At 36.5% G+C, this 18,843-nt stretch overlaps 1 protein-coding gene across 1 annotated transcript in view; it reads right to left on the bottom strand.

Annotated features, from left to right (window-relative positions):
* RSPO2 (R-spondin 2) overlaps window positions 1-18,843 on the bottom strand; it is a 261,543-nt gene that overhangs the window by 77,117 nt on the left and 165,583 nt on the right. The window contains exons 4-5 of the mRNA XM_036741234.1: window positions 12,810-12,953; window positions 11,303-11,491 (exon numbers count right to left, since the gene is read on the bottom strand). Coding sequence (XP_036597129.1) covers window positions 11,303-11,491; window positions 12,810-12,953 — 333 coding nt within the window. The remainder of the gene's footprint in view (window positions 1-11,302; window positions 11,492-12,809; window positions 12,954-18,843) is intronic.

The following is an 18,843-nucleotide window of genomic DNA, read 5'->3' as shown; positions in this document are numbered from 1 at the left end:
GTATGAGCCTGGGAAAGTCACTTAACCTTTGTCTTCCTCAGTTTCTTTATCTGTAAAGTAGAGATAATAATAGCACCTACCTCAAAGAGTTATCCTGTGTTTCAAATGAGATAATAATCATAAAGTGGTTTGCACAGTGCTTGGCATTTGGTAAGTGCTATGTAAATGTTTGCCATTATTATTATTATTGTTATCGTTATTCCCTTCACCATACTGATGATCTAAGAGTTTGTTGATTATTTAAGTATGAATTATCTCATTCATAGTAAGGGCAGAAAGCTCCTTAGGCTGCCTTCCTGAATCACTATCCTGCTAATAGTCATTAACACTATGCCTGGGCATAGCCCCATTATGGAGGGCCAAGAATGGTCGCTAGAGGCCACTATATAACTAAATACATAATATTTTGTCCTTATTCTAAGTATTTTATCATATGTAATGGGCTTCTTTATAGTTCAGGGAGAAGCTACACTTGTCATAGAAATGTATCGAGGGGAACAAAATTAGTGAAACCCTCCACTGAGCAACAAAAACCTATGAATTTTCTATTGCAATAGTTTGAAGTTTCTGTCACTTCAATGAAAAGTCATTCATTCTATAAATGTTAAGAATATAATAAAGTGACATTAAAAGCAAGCCTGTGTGCATTCTGTATAAGTATCGGTACTGAAAACCACAAATATAACTTGAACATCTATTTAAATTCTCCTTTTCCAAAAGCTTTCAAGCCTATTATTGTGCTTATGGCACAGTGAGCAGAACAAATACACCAGGTAAAAGCCATGACTGAATTGGGCCCATCTGCTAAACAGATTCAAGTCACACTAATGTCCAAATTCCCATAGTACAGCTAAGAAGGTAAGACTGTTAAGCTCAGTTGAGAATGATCAAATCCAAATACAGCTTTAAAAACATACTTCTCTATCTAAACAACTATATGATGAAATTCAGCCTCTGTCCACATTTTAGTTTGAAGTAATGATACAGCATCTGAGAATCCTCTCTTTTTCAGATGTCCACCCTCTAGGGTCATCTAAGCACCTCTGCTTGACAACAGAACAGGAACCAAACCCCCTTGGGTTGCAGTAAAAAGCCACAAGTAGAATCGAACAAGCTTCTCTGTCCCTAATCCTGTTAAAATGTTTTCTTCCCAAGAAAATCTGATACTGGCAGACATCCAAGAGCATCAGCTCAAGAGAAGCCCAGTAGTAGGGAATGTATTTACAGGAAAACTAAATTAGCCAACAGTCGGCTCCCTTTTTGTCAACATCTTTTTGAGATGCCATAGAGTAGTGTAAGTAGAGAAAATAGTTATTCTAAGTCATCATTACAGGATTAATATATGTAAGAGTTTCTTATGTCATGGGCAAGGGGAAGAAGGATCCCACATCTGACAGAAAACATTTTTATTTGCCTGTCTTGAGTTTAAGGATCCTTTTTAAGAAAGGTTAGCCTGGGTGAAGAAATGCATTGAAGGGCCCAGAGCCTACAGGTACATTTTAGAATATTGCAGGTGCTGTTTTTTTAGAGTTTACATCAATATTAGAGTAGCTTGTTATTGGTAAAAAAAAATAAAATGAAATGAAAAGTATTTTTGGACACATTTTTTGTACATAGAGTGTTTCTTGGATTAGATGGCATGCATTAATAAGAAACCCTTTTTACTAGCACCCAAAAAATTCTACTCTAGTGCCTGAAATCACAGCTATAACTGAATAACTAAAACTAGACTTAAGTCCCAAGGGCTTTATCCCAAGGCATTGCAATCTGGAAGGGGAAAAATTTAACATACATACATTACTTCAGATTTAGTTAAAACAGGAAGCTACCTGGGCTTGACAACCCATTTGTCAGTCACTATAGAAACCAATTCCCTCTCTGATTCAATTAAATTTGTCTTAATTAATTCTTGGATAATTTCACAACACGAATTGCAAAGTTGATTTAAATTTTTTCTTGTGCTGTTTTCCTCAGGCATATTTTACGCTTAATGTCTCAGGCTCTGAAGTTACTAGTTAAGGCTTTGCTAAGTAGGACAAGAAGAAATTCCAAAGGTTCCTCACTTGGAATCACTGCTTGGTGGGAACTTACCTCTACCTCATAGAATCCTTAACTTCAAGGCTCACCTCATGTGTCGCCTATACCAGGACTTTCCTGACCTCCCCTCTCCTCGAAGTGAGTGCTGTCCCACTTCCCTATATTACTTAGTATGTATTTCATATTTACATATTTATTCTCTCAGAATATAATTTTCTTTATTATATAAGCAGGGAGTGGGGTGTTTTTTGGGGGGAGGAAATTGGTCTCCATATTCTCAGTGCATAGAATGGCACTTGACACATACTGGATGCTTAATTTTAATTTTTAAAAACTAAATTTAATTGTACTGACAATGCCCTTCATGTAAACAAGAATACTGCCCCATGATGAGATCCTTCACTCTCAAATTCCTAGACCTTGCTGGAAATTAAGGCTGGCATCAGGGTTAGCTAAAGCAAAAATAGGCTGTTTGACTTTTTATGACCCTTATCTTTTACCTGCCATACTATAGCTGTTTACCATTCTCATGTAGCAAGCCTATGATGCCCTAAACTCCTCAACCCAGCTTTCCACCTTAGCCTTCGCTTCTTAAAGAGGCGTGTGACTTATTTAGTTAATTCTTGACCTACTGTTCCTTACCTCTTTTGCCCCATTCACCCAAGGTTCTGCCCTCTCATGAGACAGCTAGATGACCTATAAAGATCCAGCACTTGGATAGACCGAGAGGCTAGGTAGTCCTATCCCCTCATTTTAGAGATATGGAAACTGAGCCCAAGGTCAGTTAAATGATTTGCCCAAGGTCATAACAGTAAGTGTCAGAGACAGGATTTGAACCTAAGACCTCTGACTCCAGACCAAGCCTTTTTCTCCAAGTTGTCCTGCTTTCAGCCAACAGCTATATTTTCACAGAAATCTTCTAGGAATAAATAAATGCCTTAAGGTGTGGCTCTAAAATTTCAAATACTTTAGCCAGTAGGAGACATACATTGGAAGGGGAAGGCCTATTAAAATCCTTGTTTAATCTAAAGAATCTATGTTTTATTGACTATAAGAAATAAACTTCCTTTTATCATTAATGGCCTGGGAATGTGGCACTTTGGTTAATTTAATATTCTGGCTAGCAAAACTACTCAAGGTGTTATCCATGGATTACTAGTTTTCAAAGAATGAGAATATAAAACATATACTTAATAGCAAAATAATATTAATTACTACTCCATCTTCTTTTGATGTGATTTAGAAAATACTTCATGTTCTTTTACAGATGACCTTAAAGGGCTTATAATGACTAATAATAGCATTCAGTGTTATTGAGGTAAAGAGTTAAATAAAGGGAAGTTTTTATTCACTATGTCATGCAAAAAAAAAAGATTTCTTCACAGTTCCTGGTATCAAATTGTGACTATCCTATCATAAAAAGAAAAAGAAAACAATTCCTGGAATCCACTTTATCGCTTCCTTACAAATAAATCTCAATTAATTTACAAACACCCAGTAGGGGGAAGTCTTCCTTTCATAGATGATTTTTTTTTTGTAAAGAATCAAATGAGTTATTGCTCCACCTCTAATAAATGTGCTATTAACAACCAAGATAACAGGCTTTCCTTCTTGGTTCTGCAGGAATTATTAAAACCTGTATCCAAATGGTTTTCTAGCTTAGCACACATAATGCAGACCACATAAATTGCAACCTAAATGTAAACAAAATGTCGATAAATAAAAAGCACATGTCTAAGGCATATTTTCTTGACTCTATCCTACTGAAAATGTCCTTATTTCCTGCTCTCAGTTTAATCCATCACAATCTACAACTGCCTTTAGTTATATTATCTAATGTTTCAGCCACATGTCACTGTCAGTTTATATACAGAAAACATGAGTTAGAACCATAATCTCAGCAAAACATCTCTCTTAGAAAGGCAATAGTAGTAAAACCCTAAAACACTGAATAATATTTCCTTTAGTCTCCCCCAAGTTAAAAGCCACATTTTGTTTACGGGCAGCTGAAGGTTGGCTAAAGATCTGCTTATTCATGAAGGCAGATGATGAAAAAAATCAAAATAATATAATTCAAGATTTCACGTTCAAATTTCTCCACAAAACTAAAATAAAATAGTTAAATGGTTGGTGATTATTAATGCTAACAAGTTCTAGGTCTGAAGCTAAGGGAGTCCAAAGTTCAGTAGCCAGAAATAAACATCAGAGTATGCCAAAGCCCCACCTGAAGGAATTTAACAAGCTGTGATGGTTGAAATGGGTCAGGAGCAGACAGACTGACCATTCTGGCATGAAGCAATCAGAGACAGGGGTGGGGTTCCTGTTGGAAAGCACCAATATGCAGCCCATGAAGACGGGAAGTAAACCCAGAACTGAGTAGCATAGCAACCAACCTCCACAGGACAGACTTCCCCCAAACTGAGAAAAGAAAGGATTTAAGATCCAATATTATTCTTTCAGTTCCACTTACACCAAGGGTAGCAAAGAGGCCTCCAATATTCTTCTGAAAAGAGAACTTCCAAAAGTGTATGAAACCAAGGCTCACTCTTTTATCTCAGTATACTGGTATCATGGAAGTCCTAACAGGGTATATTTCATTGTTGTATTTTCCCGAATTAGAGTTAGATCAAGTGTATCAAGCACTTAATCTGTGTGCCTGGTGGTGGTGGTGGTAGTGGTGTTCAGTTGTTTTAGCCGTATCTGACTCTTCATGATTCCATTTAGGGTTTCTCAGCAAAGACAATGGAGTGGTTTGCCATTTCCTTCTCCAATTCATTTTACAGATAAGGAACTGAGGCAAACAGGGTTAAGGGACTTGCCTAGGGTCACACAGCTAGTAAGTATCTGAGGCCACATTTGAACTCAGGAAGATGAGTCCTAGGGAAATAATATGTACACATGTAAGTAGATTCAAAATACAAAGTAACTATTGTGGGAGAGAAGGGAGCATTAGGAAAGGGTTCATGAAGGAAGAGAGACATACTGAGTTTTGACAGTGTAGGCCCACAGGGGTAGGGAACCCATGGCCTTCTAGGACCTCCAGTGTAGTCCTTTGAGTCCAAGTTTTACAGAACAAATCCTATTATTAAGGGGATTTGTTCTATGAAGTTTGGATTCAGTCAAAGGGCCACACTTGAGAACCTAGAGGACCACGTTTGGCCTCCAGGACACAAGTTCCCCAACCCCAGTAGGGATTATAAGACAACGAGGTAATAAGGAAGTGATCTCAGACATAGACAGCAAAGTCCTGCAAAGGCATAAAAATGGGTAAAGAAACATTACACATGAGGGACAGCAAGTAGGTCATAGTACATGAAGAGAAAGGTACAGTGGAAACTGTTCGACCTGGAGGGCTGAACCTGGCATTACTAGAACTAAGTTCAAATGCTGGCTCTGCCACTTACTACCTGTGTCATCTTGGGCAACGCTTAACCCCTCTGGACCTCATTTTCCTCACCTGTAAAATAAGAGTATTAGACTGAATGATCTGCAAGGTCTCTCCTCTCTCTAGATCTATGATCCTAACTGTAATAAATTTGGAAAGGTACGCTGGAACCAGATGGTTAAGGGCTATAAGTGCACTGGGGATATGTATGTATAAGTTCACACATATATGTATGCATATGAATGTATTTGATCCTACAGGCAATTGAAAGCCACTGGAGATTTTTGAGGAGGAGTGCGGCAATGTCATAGCAGTCTTTTAAGACTATCACTTAGCTGCTATTATAGATCAGAGGCTACTTTGGAACAAAAGAGAAGCTGAGTGTTACTTAAGCCCCAGACTCACAAGCATCTGACTGACACACTCTTATGGAAGACTTGTCAGTATACTACATTCCCGTATTCAAAACCAAATATCTTTCACTCTTTTTCTCTTCTACAAGCCTTTGCTGTCCTCCTGACTTCCCTGTTTCTACCGATTGTACCACTACCCATTGCCATTAGTCTGTCCGGCTCAAAACCTTACAGAAATCTTGAATTTCTCATATAACACTTAGCAGATACACCTGGTGCTGTATAAAGCGTGCTGGATTTGGATTCCAAGGACATGGGCTCAAATTTTCATTTCTTTTCCTCCTTCTACTGTGTGACCATAAGCAAGTCACTTAACCTTTCTGTGTCTTGCTCATCTATAATACAAGGAAGTTGGACTAGATAGATTCTGAGATCCCTTCCAGCTCTAGATCTGTGACCCTGTGAGTTGCTATTAATTCTATCTTTGAAACAGCTTTCATATCCATCCCCATCTTTAAGTCAGACCCTTACTACTTGCCACAATAACCTCCTCACTGATCTTGGCCCTATATAATCCATCCTACACGCAACTGCTGGACTGCTCTTCCCAAAGCATAGATTTGATCATGCTAATGCCCTATGTAGAAACCTTTAATCATTCCCTAGTACCTATAGGAAAAATTTAAAGCCCTTCTTTCAAAGGCTCTTAGAACTCTGGCTCCCTCTTACTTTCCTAGTTCTACCTCCACCAATCCCCTACATTCTAGCCTAACTATACTTCTTACTATCCTTGGAACATTTTCCATACTTTCTCAAACCTCTGGCTTTTGTTAGTACTTCTTACCTTTTCCCAGTCCATATCATCCAGTTCTTATGTTCATCTGATAAAACCTTTCCTATACATCAAGATCCATTTAAAATGCTATCTCCTTCCTGACCTTCCCCAACCTGAACCACTTATATTTTCCCCTATCCAAGCTCCACAGCTTTTCTTTTGTATCTTATATTAGTTACTTGTGCATCTGTCCATCATATTTCCTCTCTGTTGGACTGTAAGTTCAAGGGCAAAGACAACATCTTAGATTGTCTCTGAATCCCCCACAACATCCTATATGGTCCCTAGTCTAGCACAGAGCTTTAGACAAAGTAAATATGCACTAAATATTTATAGAGTCAACTGATGTTACTTTCAATCCTTACTGTCACAGGGAAAAGCTAAAAAAAGACCAATTCAATCTTACTAGGTCATATGTCCATAAATTCCTGGCATCAGGGAACCTGGAAAAGGAGCAAGTGAGTGGCACAGTGGATAGACTATCCAGGCTGGATTCAGAAAGACCTGCGTTCAAATCTGTCCTCAGACACTTGCTAGCTATGTTACCCTAAGCAAGTCACTTAACCTCTGCTTGTCTCACATCTCCTCACCTTTAAAATGGGGGTTATAATAGTACTGTAGAATTGGTGGAAGGAAGTTACCTATTTTCCCACTGACCAAAAATTAGACTGCCATGGAGAGGTAAGAACTTTATAACAGAGAGCAATGAAAACTTTAAGAAGAGATGAATATAGATGCCAGTCTTTGGGGTATGCAGGGAAATCAAGTGTACCAATAGACCAACTAGCATTAATAATTCCTACCTGGTAAAGCTCTACCTGGCAGCTTATTTTTTCTTTATAATACATTCCTTTCTTTTACTGTTGCTCAAGCCCCCAGATCACAAAGTTTTCTTCAATCTTTGGTGATTCTCTTTACGTAATATCTCTCTGTCAATGCTCTTCATTATTTGTTGCGATCAACAGGTGTATCTATTCTTTACTACTACTAGGTGTTGACTAATGCACAATATAAGTGGAGCTAGAAATTCACTAAATTCAAGACTGCAGATTAAACAACCTAAATTAGCTCCTACTTTGTTAGTTCTACAAATTACACCATAATCAGTATCATTTTTTCAGTTTCAAAATTGTCCCTTTTAGTTCTGTTACCAAACACTCCTTTATTGACTCATTTGTTTCTCCTTTCCCACACAGCATTTTTCCATGTGATATCCATCTTTCCCTACATGATATTGTCTTTTCCTTCCCTACTTATTTTTCCTTTTATCTTTCTCCATCCTCTTGCTATCTTGGTAATAGCTGGATACAGCAACAGTTGGATACAGATCTTTTGCTGGCTCTTTAACAGTTTGTCTCCAAAGGATGCCACATGTGTATCCAAGAGGAATTCTGCTTAATCTGAGGACTGAGTGCATAAGGCAGAGAGACCTTGGAGGGTAAAAACTGCTCGCTGTGGATGGCTTGGCAGCTGCATTAGTCAGCTCCTGGAAAATGTTCCAGACCCCTTGTTGTGAAACAATGCTGTTGGTCTTCCAACTCTCTTCCTCTTCCCCTATATGACAGCCACAGAACCTGGTATTTACATAACCTGGCTATGAATCACAGAATCCTAGAATTTAAAAATTGGAAGAGACCCTGGAGATTATGAAATCCAATACTCTCTCTTGGCAGATGAGGAAAATGAGATCAAGAGAGGTTAAATGATTGCCCATGGTCAGTCACAGATCTGATTAGTGACAGAGCTGAGACTAGAACCCAGCTCTCCTGATTCCCAAGGCAATGCTCTTTAGTATAAAAGGAAGACAACAAGGCAGTTTTCAGTAAAAGAAAACAAGAGGAGATATAACTTTTTAAAATGAAAAGAGTTAGAGCTTAAAAAGAACAAGCTTTTCTAAAAAAAAAAGATAAAACTAATTGCACAGAAGATCCACATCTACTTTCTGTACCAGTTACCTTACGGAGATCAGTTACTAACATATTATCCACATCCCTCAGCACTCTAAAAATGGAGTAGGGAGAAAAAAAGCAAATGTGTATTCTAGCTAACAATTAACAGAACTTCATCCTGAGTTAAAAGGGTAAAAAAAAATCAAACACATTTGAGGCCCTTTACATTCTCATTGCATAATAGCTTTTTAGGGCAACATCTTATGCACTTAAAGTGAATATTCCATCATGGTGACCTATAACTTATGTCTGCAAGTAATTGTAAGCAGCTGATTCTAATATTACAGTGTTTAATGTGAAGGGAGGTTAAGACTGGGTTTGTGCACAATCAGGTTAAGATTGGATGGAACAGCAGAAAATCCATACATATGTTGGAAAATTCTGAAAAATGCCCATAGTCCCAACCTGATTAGGCTTCACATTTTTGCATGGTTTGTTAAAGCAGTTCAGTGAAATCAGATCAAGATGGAGAATGGGATAAAGTGATTTTCTTTTCTGTTTTTCCATTAATCACCATGACCCAGGGAAGCAAAGACCTTCTTCTCCTTCTCTCCTAAGGCAAGAAGGGACACTTCTTTAGGAATTATGCTGATTCAAATCAGTGCTGCTTAAGTTTTAAAATTTATTTCTATTTTTCCTGTAATATTTTTGCATTTGTGTGAAGCTTTGTGCTATTACTCCCCAATGCAATATACATTAAAGTAAGCTAATTTGTGCATGATTTACACTAGCACTAACCACTTTTAAGGTGGTGACATTTTCTTTCAATTGGACCATCGTGGTATTTGTGTTATTGTCCAGAAAGTGTAGTGATGTAATATATTTTTTTTAAATGAGGACAGAAAACTCCTTCAAAGAAAGTGAAAGGTAAGATATGAATACAAACTCAGGGGTTAAAAAAATCAAGGCAAAAGCCTTCAACTTAGTTAACTCATTTACTTTAAAAAAAAAGAAGCTATTAGCTGTCTTCTCAGGACTCTCATTTTGGTTGCATTTAGACTGCTAACAGAGTAGTGTCAGGTTATTTTTAAATTAAGATAGTGTACTGCTAATACCAGTTCAGACAAACATCTGAAGTTTTCAATGAATGTTACAGCTCAATAACCCAACTGTTATCTAACAACAACCTTACTTCTATCAGACTGTATTAAGATGAAGTGTGTAACAAAACAGCATGCTTTATTTGAACATAAGCATATTTGCTTTAAAAGCCTTTTTGGCGAGTGATTCTTGTTATTAATTTTGACCACAATGGGGTGCAGAACTGCTGAGAGAGGAAAAGGGATGTTATATAAACAATATACCACAAAGCAGGCCTTTATTCGCAATACCTGGATACTTTGCATTTGTTTTCAGGCTCAAGGCTGCAGGTTAAATATCCTCTGCTATGCAAGAGGTAGCTTATTAGTTTCATAAAAAAATATTTTTATATTCTGAATGAAAGCCACTCAATTTATTGGAACAACACCATCCTTGTGAGTATAAGAACAGACAAATAAAGGTTGTTTCCAATGACCAAACAAGGAACTCTAATTGAACAGCAAAACTACCAAATACAGGAGAGCTTCTGGATCTGGATCTAATAGAATCTCACAACCTATACTACATTAGCATCTCCCTTAAAAAAATTAAAGTTCTCCATGGATTATAGATATTGTATATGAGGTGGTATAAAATGGATTTTTAAAAGAAATTTAACAAGATATATTCATTCACTTCTTATGTTATAGCCATAATTTTTTTAAAAAATCCATTAATTGCCAAAAACAAACCAAAAAAAAAAACATTAGAAACAAAAACACTCTAGGTTCAATGCTACAAATAGACTAGGTGACTTTTTTTTTCCTGACCCATTTGCCCTTCCCAGTAGTAAGCCAGGCATATGAATGATACAGCTGATGGCAGAGATCACTGGTTGTTTCAGTATCACTACTGAGCTTAATGCCAAAATTTTGTTGTCCTTCTTACTAAATAGCTGATTTTTTAAAGTTCTTTTTGGACCCTGCGATAATTTATATAATTACTAATCAACACATGGACCCATGCACACAAGAAATTGACTAGTTCAAAAAACATTTTTTTAAAAAAAAGCATATTATGGTAAATACACACGCAGTTTTATAAATATTCAGCAGATGATGATAGGGACTATTCACAGATTACATAAACCTCATTAATTTAATGGCTTAACTGTTAGTCATATCCTCATGAATAATAGCCACCAAACCCAAATTTAGTTGGAATCCATTTTCTTGGAAACCTTAAGGCTTCTCATAAACTTTACCTTGCACTTTATTCCTTTCAAGACACATTAATGCTATATTAGATGAAGATGGTTCTTTCCTGAAAGGTGAATTCTCCACAGATCAAAAAACAATTGTTCTTATTTAGATGCATTCATAAGACTTTTCATAGATTTCCTCACTTAACAAGCACTTGAGGTAGACATTACAAGTATCATTATCTCCAACTGACAGATGAAATAATTGAGACTCAGAGAAATTAAGTGTTACTCACTGTCACATAGCCAATAACAGTGAAGAGTAGGATTTGAATCCAAGTCCTCCTGACTCTATTTTCAACACTCAATCCACTATGCCATATTTCCTCTAATATAAGTACTACACAGAACTTAACAACTAAACTGTAATTACTTTCATAGGCCCCTCACACTGGGGCAAACAAAATAAGGAGGAAAAAAAAAACTTCATAGGATAGATGAAACAAATCCATGGAATCTTACCTCCTGGACAATGCCTCATGGCCATTTTACACCTTCTAGATTCAGCAATGGTTGGACATGGTATTGTGTCTTTTGCAGGCTTCTTAACAATTTGTCGTGTTCTTGTTTCCAGACCCCATTTAAATCCACATGTTCGGTTGTTTCTGCTACAAGTTCCCCACTCACTCCAGGGACCCACTTCACATCCTTCTGTTGAGACAAAGACAAGTAACAATTTGACACAGACTGACCCTATACCATCTACTTACATAAAAATACTTCCTCTTCTTCTTCCATTCATTCTCTCTCTCTCTCTCCCTACCACGCCCCCACACAACCCAACCCTATATATGTATGTTTGTATATGTATGTATGCAATATATGTCTATACACACATACATATATAAACACACACAATTATATGTGTGCATATATTTCCCTGGGTAAAAGTGCTTTCCCACAATTTTGAGAAGGTTCTTGCCTCAGTGGTAAGGCTTCATCTTTCCTTAGACAATCTTTCAGTGGTACCACTGGAGTAAAAGTCTCTCAGCTTTCATTTGAAGTTGCTAAAAGACTTTTATAGTACATATTATCCAACCCAATAAACACTTCTTAAGTACCTACTATGTGCCATGCACAGTATGTATCATCCAAAATTTCATCATGTAAACCAAAAAAGAAAATCAAGAGAAAAAAAGTTTACTTTATTTCTGACTGAATTAAAATTCCTAAACCAAAATCTAGCAATTAGTCCCTAAATATCAACTGCAGAATATAATAATTCTGAATCTGAAATTTTAAGTATTCATATGATGATTATTAATGACTACTAATGCATGGGAGATTTGTATTACAAATTTCTCATCTGAAGGATTTAAATTTATTGAACAATGAAGAAGACAGAGTGAAACATTTATTCATTTATTCAGCACAGGTTTATTAAGCACTGTTCTAAGTCCCTGAGGAAACGAAGATTAAAAAAAAAAAGAATAGTCTTTGCTCTCCAGAAGCTTACATTCCACTAGAAGGCTTGATACGTGTCACTTTATGGGGGTACAACGAACTATAGTTAATACATTTAATACAAATGCAGAGTTTTCATGAAGCTGAATTTTTGTGGTGGTAGAATAACAAAACTTTTGAAATTTAAGGTCCTAATGAAGAGTGCTTAACTGAAGTGACACTACTTGAAATTTTTAAAGGAAAACACACAACTGAAAAGTGCCTCTCTGGGAACAGTAAATATTATCTTACTAAGCTAAAAAGAAATAGATATATTGCTTAGGTAATAAATTTTTGCTGACACATGCTTATTTCACTAAGCAAACATGCCATTATTAGCTAACTATTAGCAGAATAACAAAAATACTTGAGAATATTCATCTCAATAATTCAGTAAATCAACACATGATTCATCAATTTTTGCTTTAATTAACAATTTGGTTCAAGTAAACAATGGGAAACCAATCCAACAAGTTTTGCAAAGACACAGGGGCTACAGTTTTAGAGGAAATTAAAGACCACTCACCCACGCATTCCATGGTCTCATCTAATGATGCAAAACCATCAGGACATTCATGAAAGCAGCGGCCTCTATGCAAGTAAAAGCCCGCTTTGCACTTTGTACAAAAGTCTTTGCTAAAGCAAGAGTCACAGTTTTCTATTCTGCATCCTAAATTTTTTTAAGAGAAAGAGAAATTCAGAGTAAGAAACATTTAATTTACCAACATTTCCCCTCCCCCCCAAATCATTATTCCCCACAGAAATGTCATTTCCCACATAATTCCCCATAATTGTCATTCTTTCTTTTCCACAGCTACTAACACTATCCCTTTAATATGATTCTCATCCCCCAACTTATCACCACAACAATAAAAAGAAAAGCAATGACTAGCTGGTCTCTGAACTTATCCACATGATGATGTTCAGAACTTTGTGTGCAGCCCTCAAATAGAATAAGCTTAAAAAATAAGGATTTGGATTGATTCTGTGATTAAAAATAAAAGGCCAGAGAACCTTAAACAAGATCATAACATAGGTACACATGCAAACATAACTGGTATAACTGCTGGCTGTCCATTAAGGAAAAAAAAGAATAGTTCATTCAACAGATTAATTCAGTTTCCCCAGACTGCAAAGATTCCTCTAAAACCCAGTGCAGAAAACACAGAAAGGAGATTCTCTTTAATTAGAAGGCTAGACACCTTATAAGCTGCCTGAAAAGTTTGACACCTGTTTAGAATGTGCCTTCGCAATAATATAATCTTGGACACATGAAATTATAGCAATATACATTTTGATTTATTTTCATGAAATATTTGATGATTCTATGTTGATTTCATAATTAGGTGACCAACCTAATTCTTATTAGATTTTATCATTTTCACTGATTGCTTGGGTCATTGGTGAAAACAAACAAGCAGTGACTTTCAGAGGATTTTTTTGCCTAAATTACATTTGGTAAGGGACAAAGAATGGGGGCATGAAGGTTTATGATTAGGCTGAAAGCCGGGCATAACGGATAGACTAATCCTTCTATGGACCATTATATTATTGCTTACATATCAATTTTTCAGTGTTCCTATGATGCATTTGATGACCATCTCAGTGCAATGCCAACACTGAGCTTGATATGTTAATACAATAAAAAATCAAAAGGCAAATAACCTTGTAGGAAAGACAAAAATAAAACCTGAAATAGTGCAGATTTTTAAAGTTTATTCCAAAAGTATAGTTGATAAGAGTATTGAAAACTAAATGAAATACTGAAAAACCAATGTAGAGAATATGTTGAAAAATATATTGAAAAAAAGACTACCTAATAATATAAAACATAGCTAGTTCTTCATACTTCCTAAGTATCAAAAGACCTTACTTCTTGATACCTATGTAAACTTAGTGAAATCACTTAACTGCCCTAGTTTTCAGTTACCTCATCTATAAAATCAAGGGATGCAGCTCCTGACAGAGAATCAGTGGATTCAATATGGCAAAGGAAATATACATTTCTGAATGCGACCAATGTGGGAATTTGTTTTTCTTGACTGTATATCTGTTACATGGATTTGTTTTTTGTTTCTTTCTTTCTTTTTTTCTCTATGAGGGAGAAGAGAGAATGGGGAGAGAAAAGGCTTATCAATTGGGGAAAAAGTCTTAAAATCTAATAAAATGAGTGTTGGACTAGATGGCTTAGTCTCTCTCAACTTGTAATATATGATATTGTGATCCTATAATCCTTAGTGGGTCTGTTTGGGAAAATAAGTAACCCCAAAGAAACAGTTAATGAAATAAGCACTGAAAAATCATGTACAATGTGCCACTCGTCTGGGGAAAGTTCAAGAGCACAGCAAGAATTCTTTAATATACAGGAAAGTACAAGGTTTATTTGTTTGGAATCATAACTCAATAACATGCACTTCAATGAAAAGTTTATATGCAGCCAGTTAACCTTTTAATTATGGTCACATCACATATCTTATCCACATTAAAAAAAATTGGACTTTCCACTGACTTTCAAGTAAAGTATTATTGTTAAAGAAATTATAGCATCTGTACAAAACATTTAAAGTAATATAAAGGAAGAGACCAAACAAATCTATTAAATTAAAAATGATTAGAAGGCTAGATACCTTATAAGCCACCTGAAAAGTTTGACACCTGCTTAAAATGTACCTTTGCAATAATATAATCTTGTTGGACACATGACATTATAGCAATATACATTTGGAATTATTTTCATGAAATATAGGTCTGGTCATTATTAGTACTCATATTTCCAATTCTTTTTTTTATTTTTACTCTATCCTTCCAAATCACTTTATAGAATGTGAAACCTCAAATACTGTGGCCTTTTAGAAATTCTGGGTACGCTATAAATTCATGCTGTTCAACTTATACTGTGTCCTCACTCCAGCAAGGCAATATTTTCATTCCTCCCTAACTGATTCCATTTCTCACTACCCAAAGAAATTGTGTATTCCTTCATCAAAGCTGGAGATCTCTGAGGACTCCCTGAGAAAACTAAAACCTTTATCTTTAAGCTTACTTTTCTTCCACTTCTCTTTAGAGCTCAAGACTCTTAGACATCATTCCTCACTCTCTCCTCAATTCTCCTAGTCTCTAATGAGGTGGTCCTTCTCCTCCCCAACCCTCTCTACATCCCTTGATCCCACTGTAGGAAAAATGTTTTATTATATTCTTCTTTTGAGTTACCACACCCCCAGGACTTATGATTGGTCCATACAAGCTTCTGTTTTGGCTTCACACAAATTTCACTGAATGTTTATGTTTAACTCATATCGATCTCATTCTACAGCTTGCTTTCAAATTGCCCTCTTAGCTACTTTGCTTAACTGTATACATGTGGTTTGTGTGCAGACATCCTCATCTAAATCCTACATAATGTAAACCTTCCAGAGACTGGACAAGAGGGAGCCACACCTCCTTTCTGGCTTCCTCTACTGAACAACCTAATAAATTTCTTCCTATTTCAGATTTTGAGGTTTATTCTTGCAAACACCACCATCTTCTCTCGTTTTCCGCAAAAGACTGCTTGTTCAACTATTCTTCATCCAAACTTCAACCTCTTCCCTTTCAAATGGTTCCTTCGCAACTGCCTTCCAAGATGGCCACCCACATCTTCCTTATATTTAAAAAAAAGAAAAAATCTCTGATGATTTCAATCATGTCGATGAGCTACTTCCTCTCTACTGAGAGACGGTATATTCAAGTAGATTAAGAGTATGGTATATTCAAAGAGGAATTGAATTTGGAGTCAGAAAGAAAGGTGCAAATCCAACCTCAGACATTTTATAGAGGTGATAGCATGGTCAAGTCATTTATCTATCCGTGCCTCAGTTTCTTGATCTGTAAAACTGAAAGATTATACCGTATGGACTCTGGTAGCTCTGAATCGATTATCCTTTGATTTTGCTTCTCCAGTGCTCTTTCTGGTTCTCGAGCCTATTTGCTGTTCCTTGTCAATTTCCTTTGCTAAATCATCATCTATCTTATATCCCTAACACTGTTACCCAGGTGGTATCCTGGGCCGTCTTCTCTTTACATACTCTCTTGGTGACTTCATAAGCTTCCATGGGCTTAATTATTATCTCTCTGCAGCTGACTCACAAATCCAGCCGTAAACTCTCCCTCTGAGATTTAAACTCACATAGCCAACTGCCTGTGGGTCATTTCAAACTAGACCCCTGAGATTTCTCAAATTCAATATGTTAAAAATGCAACTCATTATCAATCCCCTGATAACCACCCCCTTTCAAACCTCACCACTTCCGTGGAAAGCATCATCGTTCTTCCAGTGCCCTAGGTTCATAACCTGAGTCTTACCTTTGACTTCACACTTTCCTTCAGCCCTCATATGCAGTTGCCAAATCTTGCTATCATATCCTCCAAAACATATCTTGCATATGACCCCTCACCTCTATTCACAGTCAACACCCTAGTTCAGGTAGTCATCACTTCTCACCTCGTCTACTGCAATAGCCTCCTAAATGGTCTCCTTGCCTCAAGTCTTCCCTCTTCAGTCTCTTTTCAACACAGACAACAAAGTAAACTTCAAGTGCAGATAGATCTGTCACTCACTACTCTACTATTCAAACTTTCACTGAGTCCCTACTGTCAAGAGAATCAAACACCTTCCTCTCTTGAACATTTGAAGCCCTTCCCAATGTGGTTCCAAGCTATCTTTCAAAGCTCATTATAGATTATTCTTCATCCTGCACTTTGCAATCTACCTACAGTGGCATACCTTCTGCTTCTTATGAAAAGGCCTCCATTGTCTATGCTTTTCCTTCAAGATGCAACTGAGCACCATTTTCCACATACAGTCATTCCTCATGCTCTCCCCTCCAATTGCTAGTGCCCTCCCACCCAAACTACCTTTCTACTGCTGTCTTCATATTTATTCTGTATATACTTATATATGCAATTGTCTCCTCTGTTAGAACGCAATTTCCTCAAGAGCAATGACCATTCCATTCTTTGCCACTATATCTTCTGGCATATAGCACGTGAATAATAAATTCTAGTGACTGATAGCTATTCTGCAGATAATTTTTCCATAGTCCTGTGTTTTCAATGGTACAGGGAATTCCTAAGAAAAAAATCTATCTACTAATACAGATTAATAAGTGCTCTACAATGTATAATCTGCCTTTGCCTGATAATAAACCCTCCCGATAAGATACTTATCTGCAAAGACCCAAAGACCGTTTATCTTCAAAACCTCAGTCAAGTTGATAAAATCATTCTCTTGTAGACTACTTTCAAATTATCTGTTTTAATTCTCTCCCAAAGATCAGGTGAAAAAGAAAAGATAAGCTTCATCATTTACTCCCAAGGCTATACAGACATTATCTAAACTACAGACTTGGTTACTCATCATTAAAAGCTTTACTGAACTTGTTGACTCTTCTTCTAAAATGCTCTTGTATGAGATTGCTTGTTGCCGATATTATTTCACTGCCAGAGATCACACAGCAGGTCAATTTGATTATTTAAAAGTATCAATAGATCTTGTTCTTCCTAATAAATAATAATCCCTCCAGAGAGTTTATTCATCACTGGTCACTAACAGAAAAAGAGGTGTGTCTTTAACTTAGTGTGGTCTGTTGGCAATATTGTCTGATTTTGGCTCAATCCAGCAAATATTAGTTACATAGTGGAATACATGGCAATGTTTAAAACTATCCCAAACTTTCCAAACTCCAGTCTCAGCTTTGCAATCAAGCAACAAGGATTTATTAAATAACTGCTATGTAGCAGGTGCTGGTGATTAATAATAAACATGAAAACATCTCCAACCTCAAAGAGCTTATTATATTCCAGGGAGGAACCAAAGTATACATAAATATGTAAATAAAAGATACATACAAAATAAAATAAAGTGATGATGGAGGTGGTTAAAAGTCAAAATAGGCTTATTGAAGGAGGCAACAAATGAATTGAACCTTGAAGGGAGGAAAGGAATTCCAAAAAAACAAGGTGAAGAAGAGAATATTTTAGGCATTGAGCACAGTATGTGAAAAGGCATAGAAAAGGGCAATGGAACGTTGTCAATGTGACTGAAGTGTAGTGCAAACAAGATGGAAGATTGGCATAACAGACTGATTTCTGGACTTGGAGTTGGAAAATTTGGGTTCAAATCCTGCATCAGATACTTACTAGATCTGTGATTCTAGCAATTCATTTAACCTCTCTGGGCCTCAGTTTGTTCATCTGCAAAATAATTAGGTTAGACTCAATTATCTCTAAGGTACCTTTGAGCTACAAATCTACAAACTAAAAAGAGGGAGTAATGTATTATTAACCTGGAAAAATAGGCTAAAAGTATAGTGTAGAGATTCTAAACAACTTTAAAAACCAAACAAAAGAGTATTTATTTATTTGACAGTAGGGAACCACTGAAGCTTCTTGAGATCAGGGACTGACGTAGTCAGACCTATACTTAAGAAGTATTTATTGGCAGCTGCATAGAGGATGGAATGGAAAAGGAAGAGACTTTGATGGAGAGACCAGTCAGATGGCAAGAGATGATTACAACAGTC

This window comes from Trichosurus vulpecula, chromosome 1, assembly GCF_011100635.1.
Source record: "Trichosurus vulpecula isolate mTriVul1 chromosome 1, mTriVul1.pri, whole genome shotgun sequence".
In the NCBI taxonomy this organism is placed as follows: Eukaryota; Metazoa; Chordata; class Mammalia; order Diprotodontia; family Phalangeridae; genus Trichosurus; species Trichosurus vulpecula.
The sequence above is the reverse complement of the archived record's forward strand: the minus strand, read 5'-3'. Positions and strand labels throughout refer to the sequence as shown.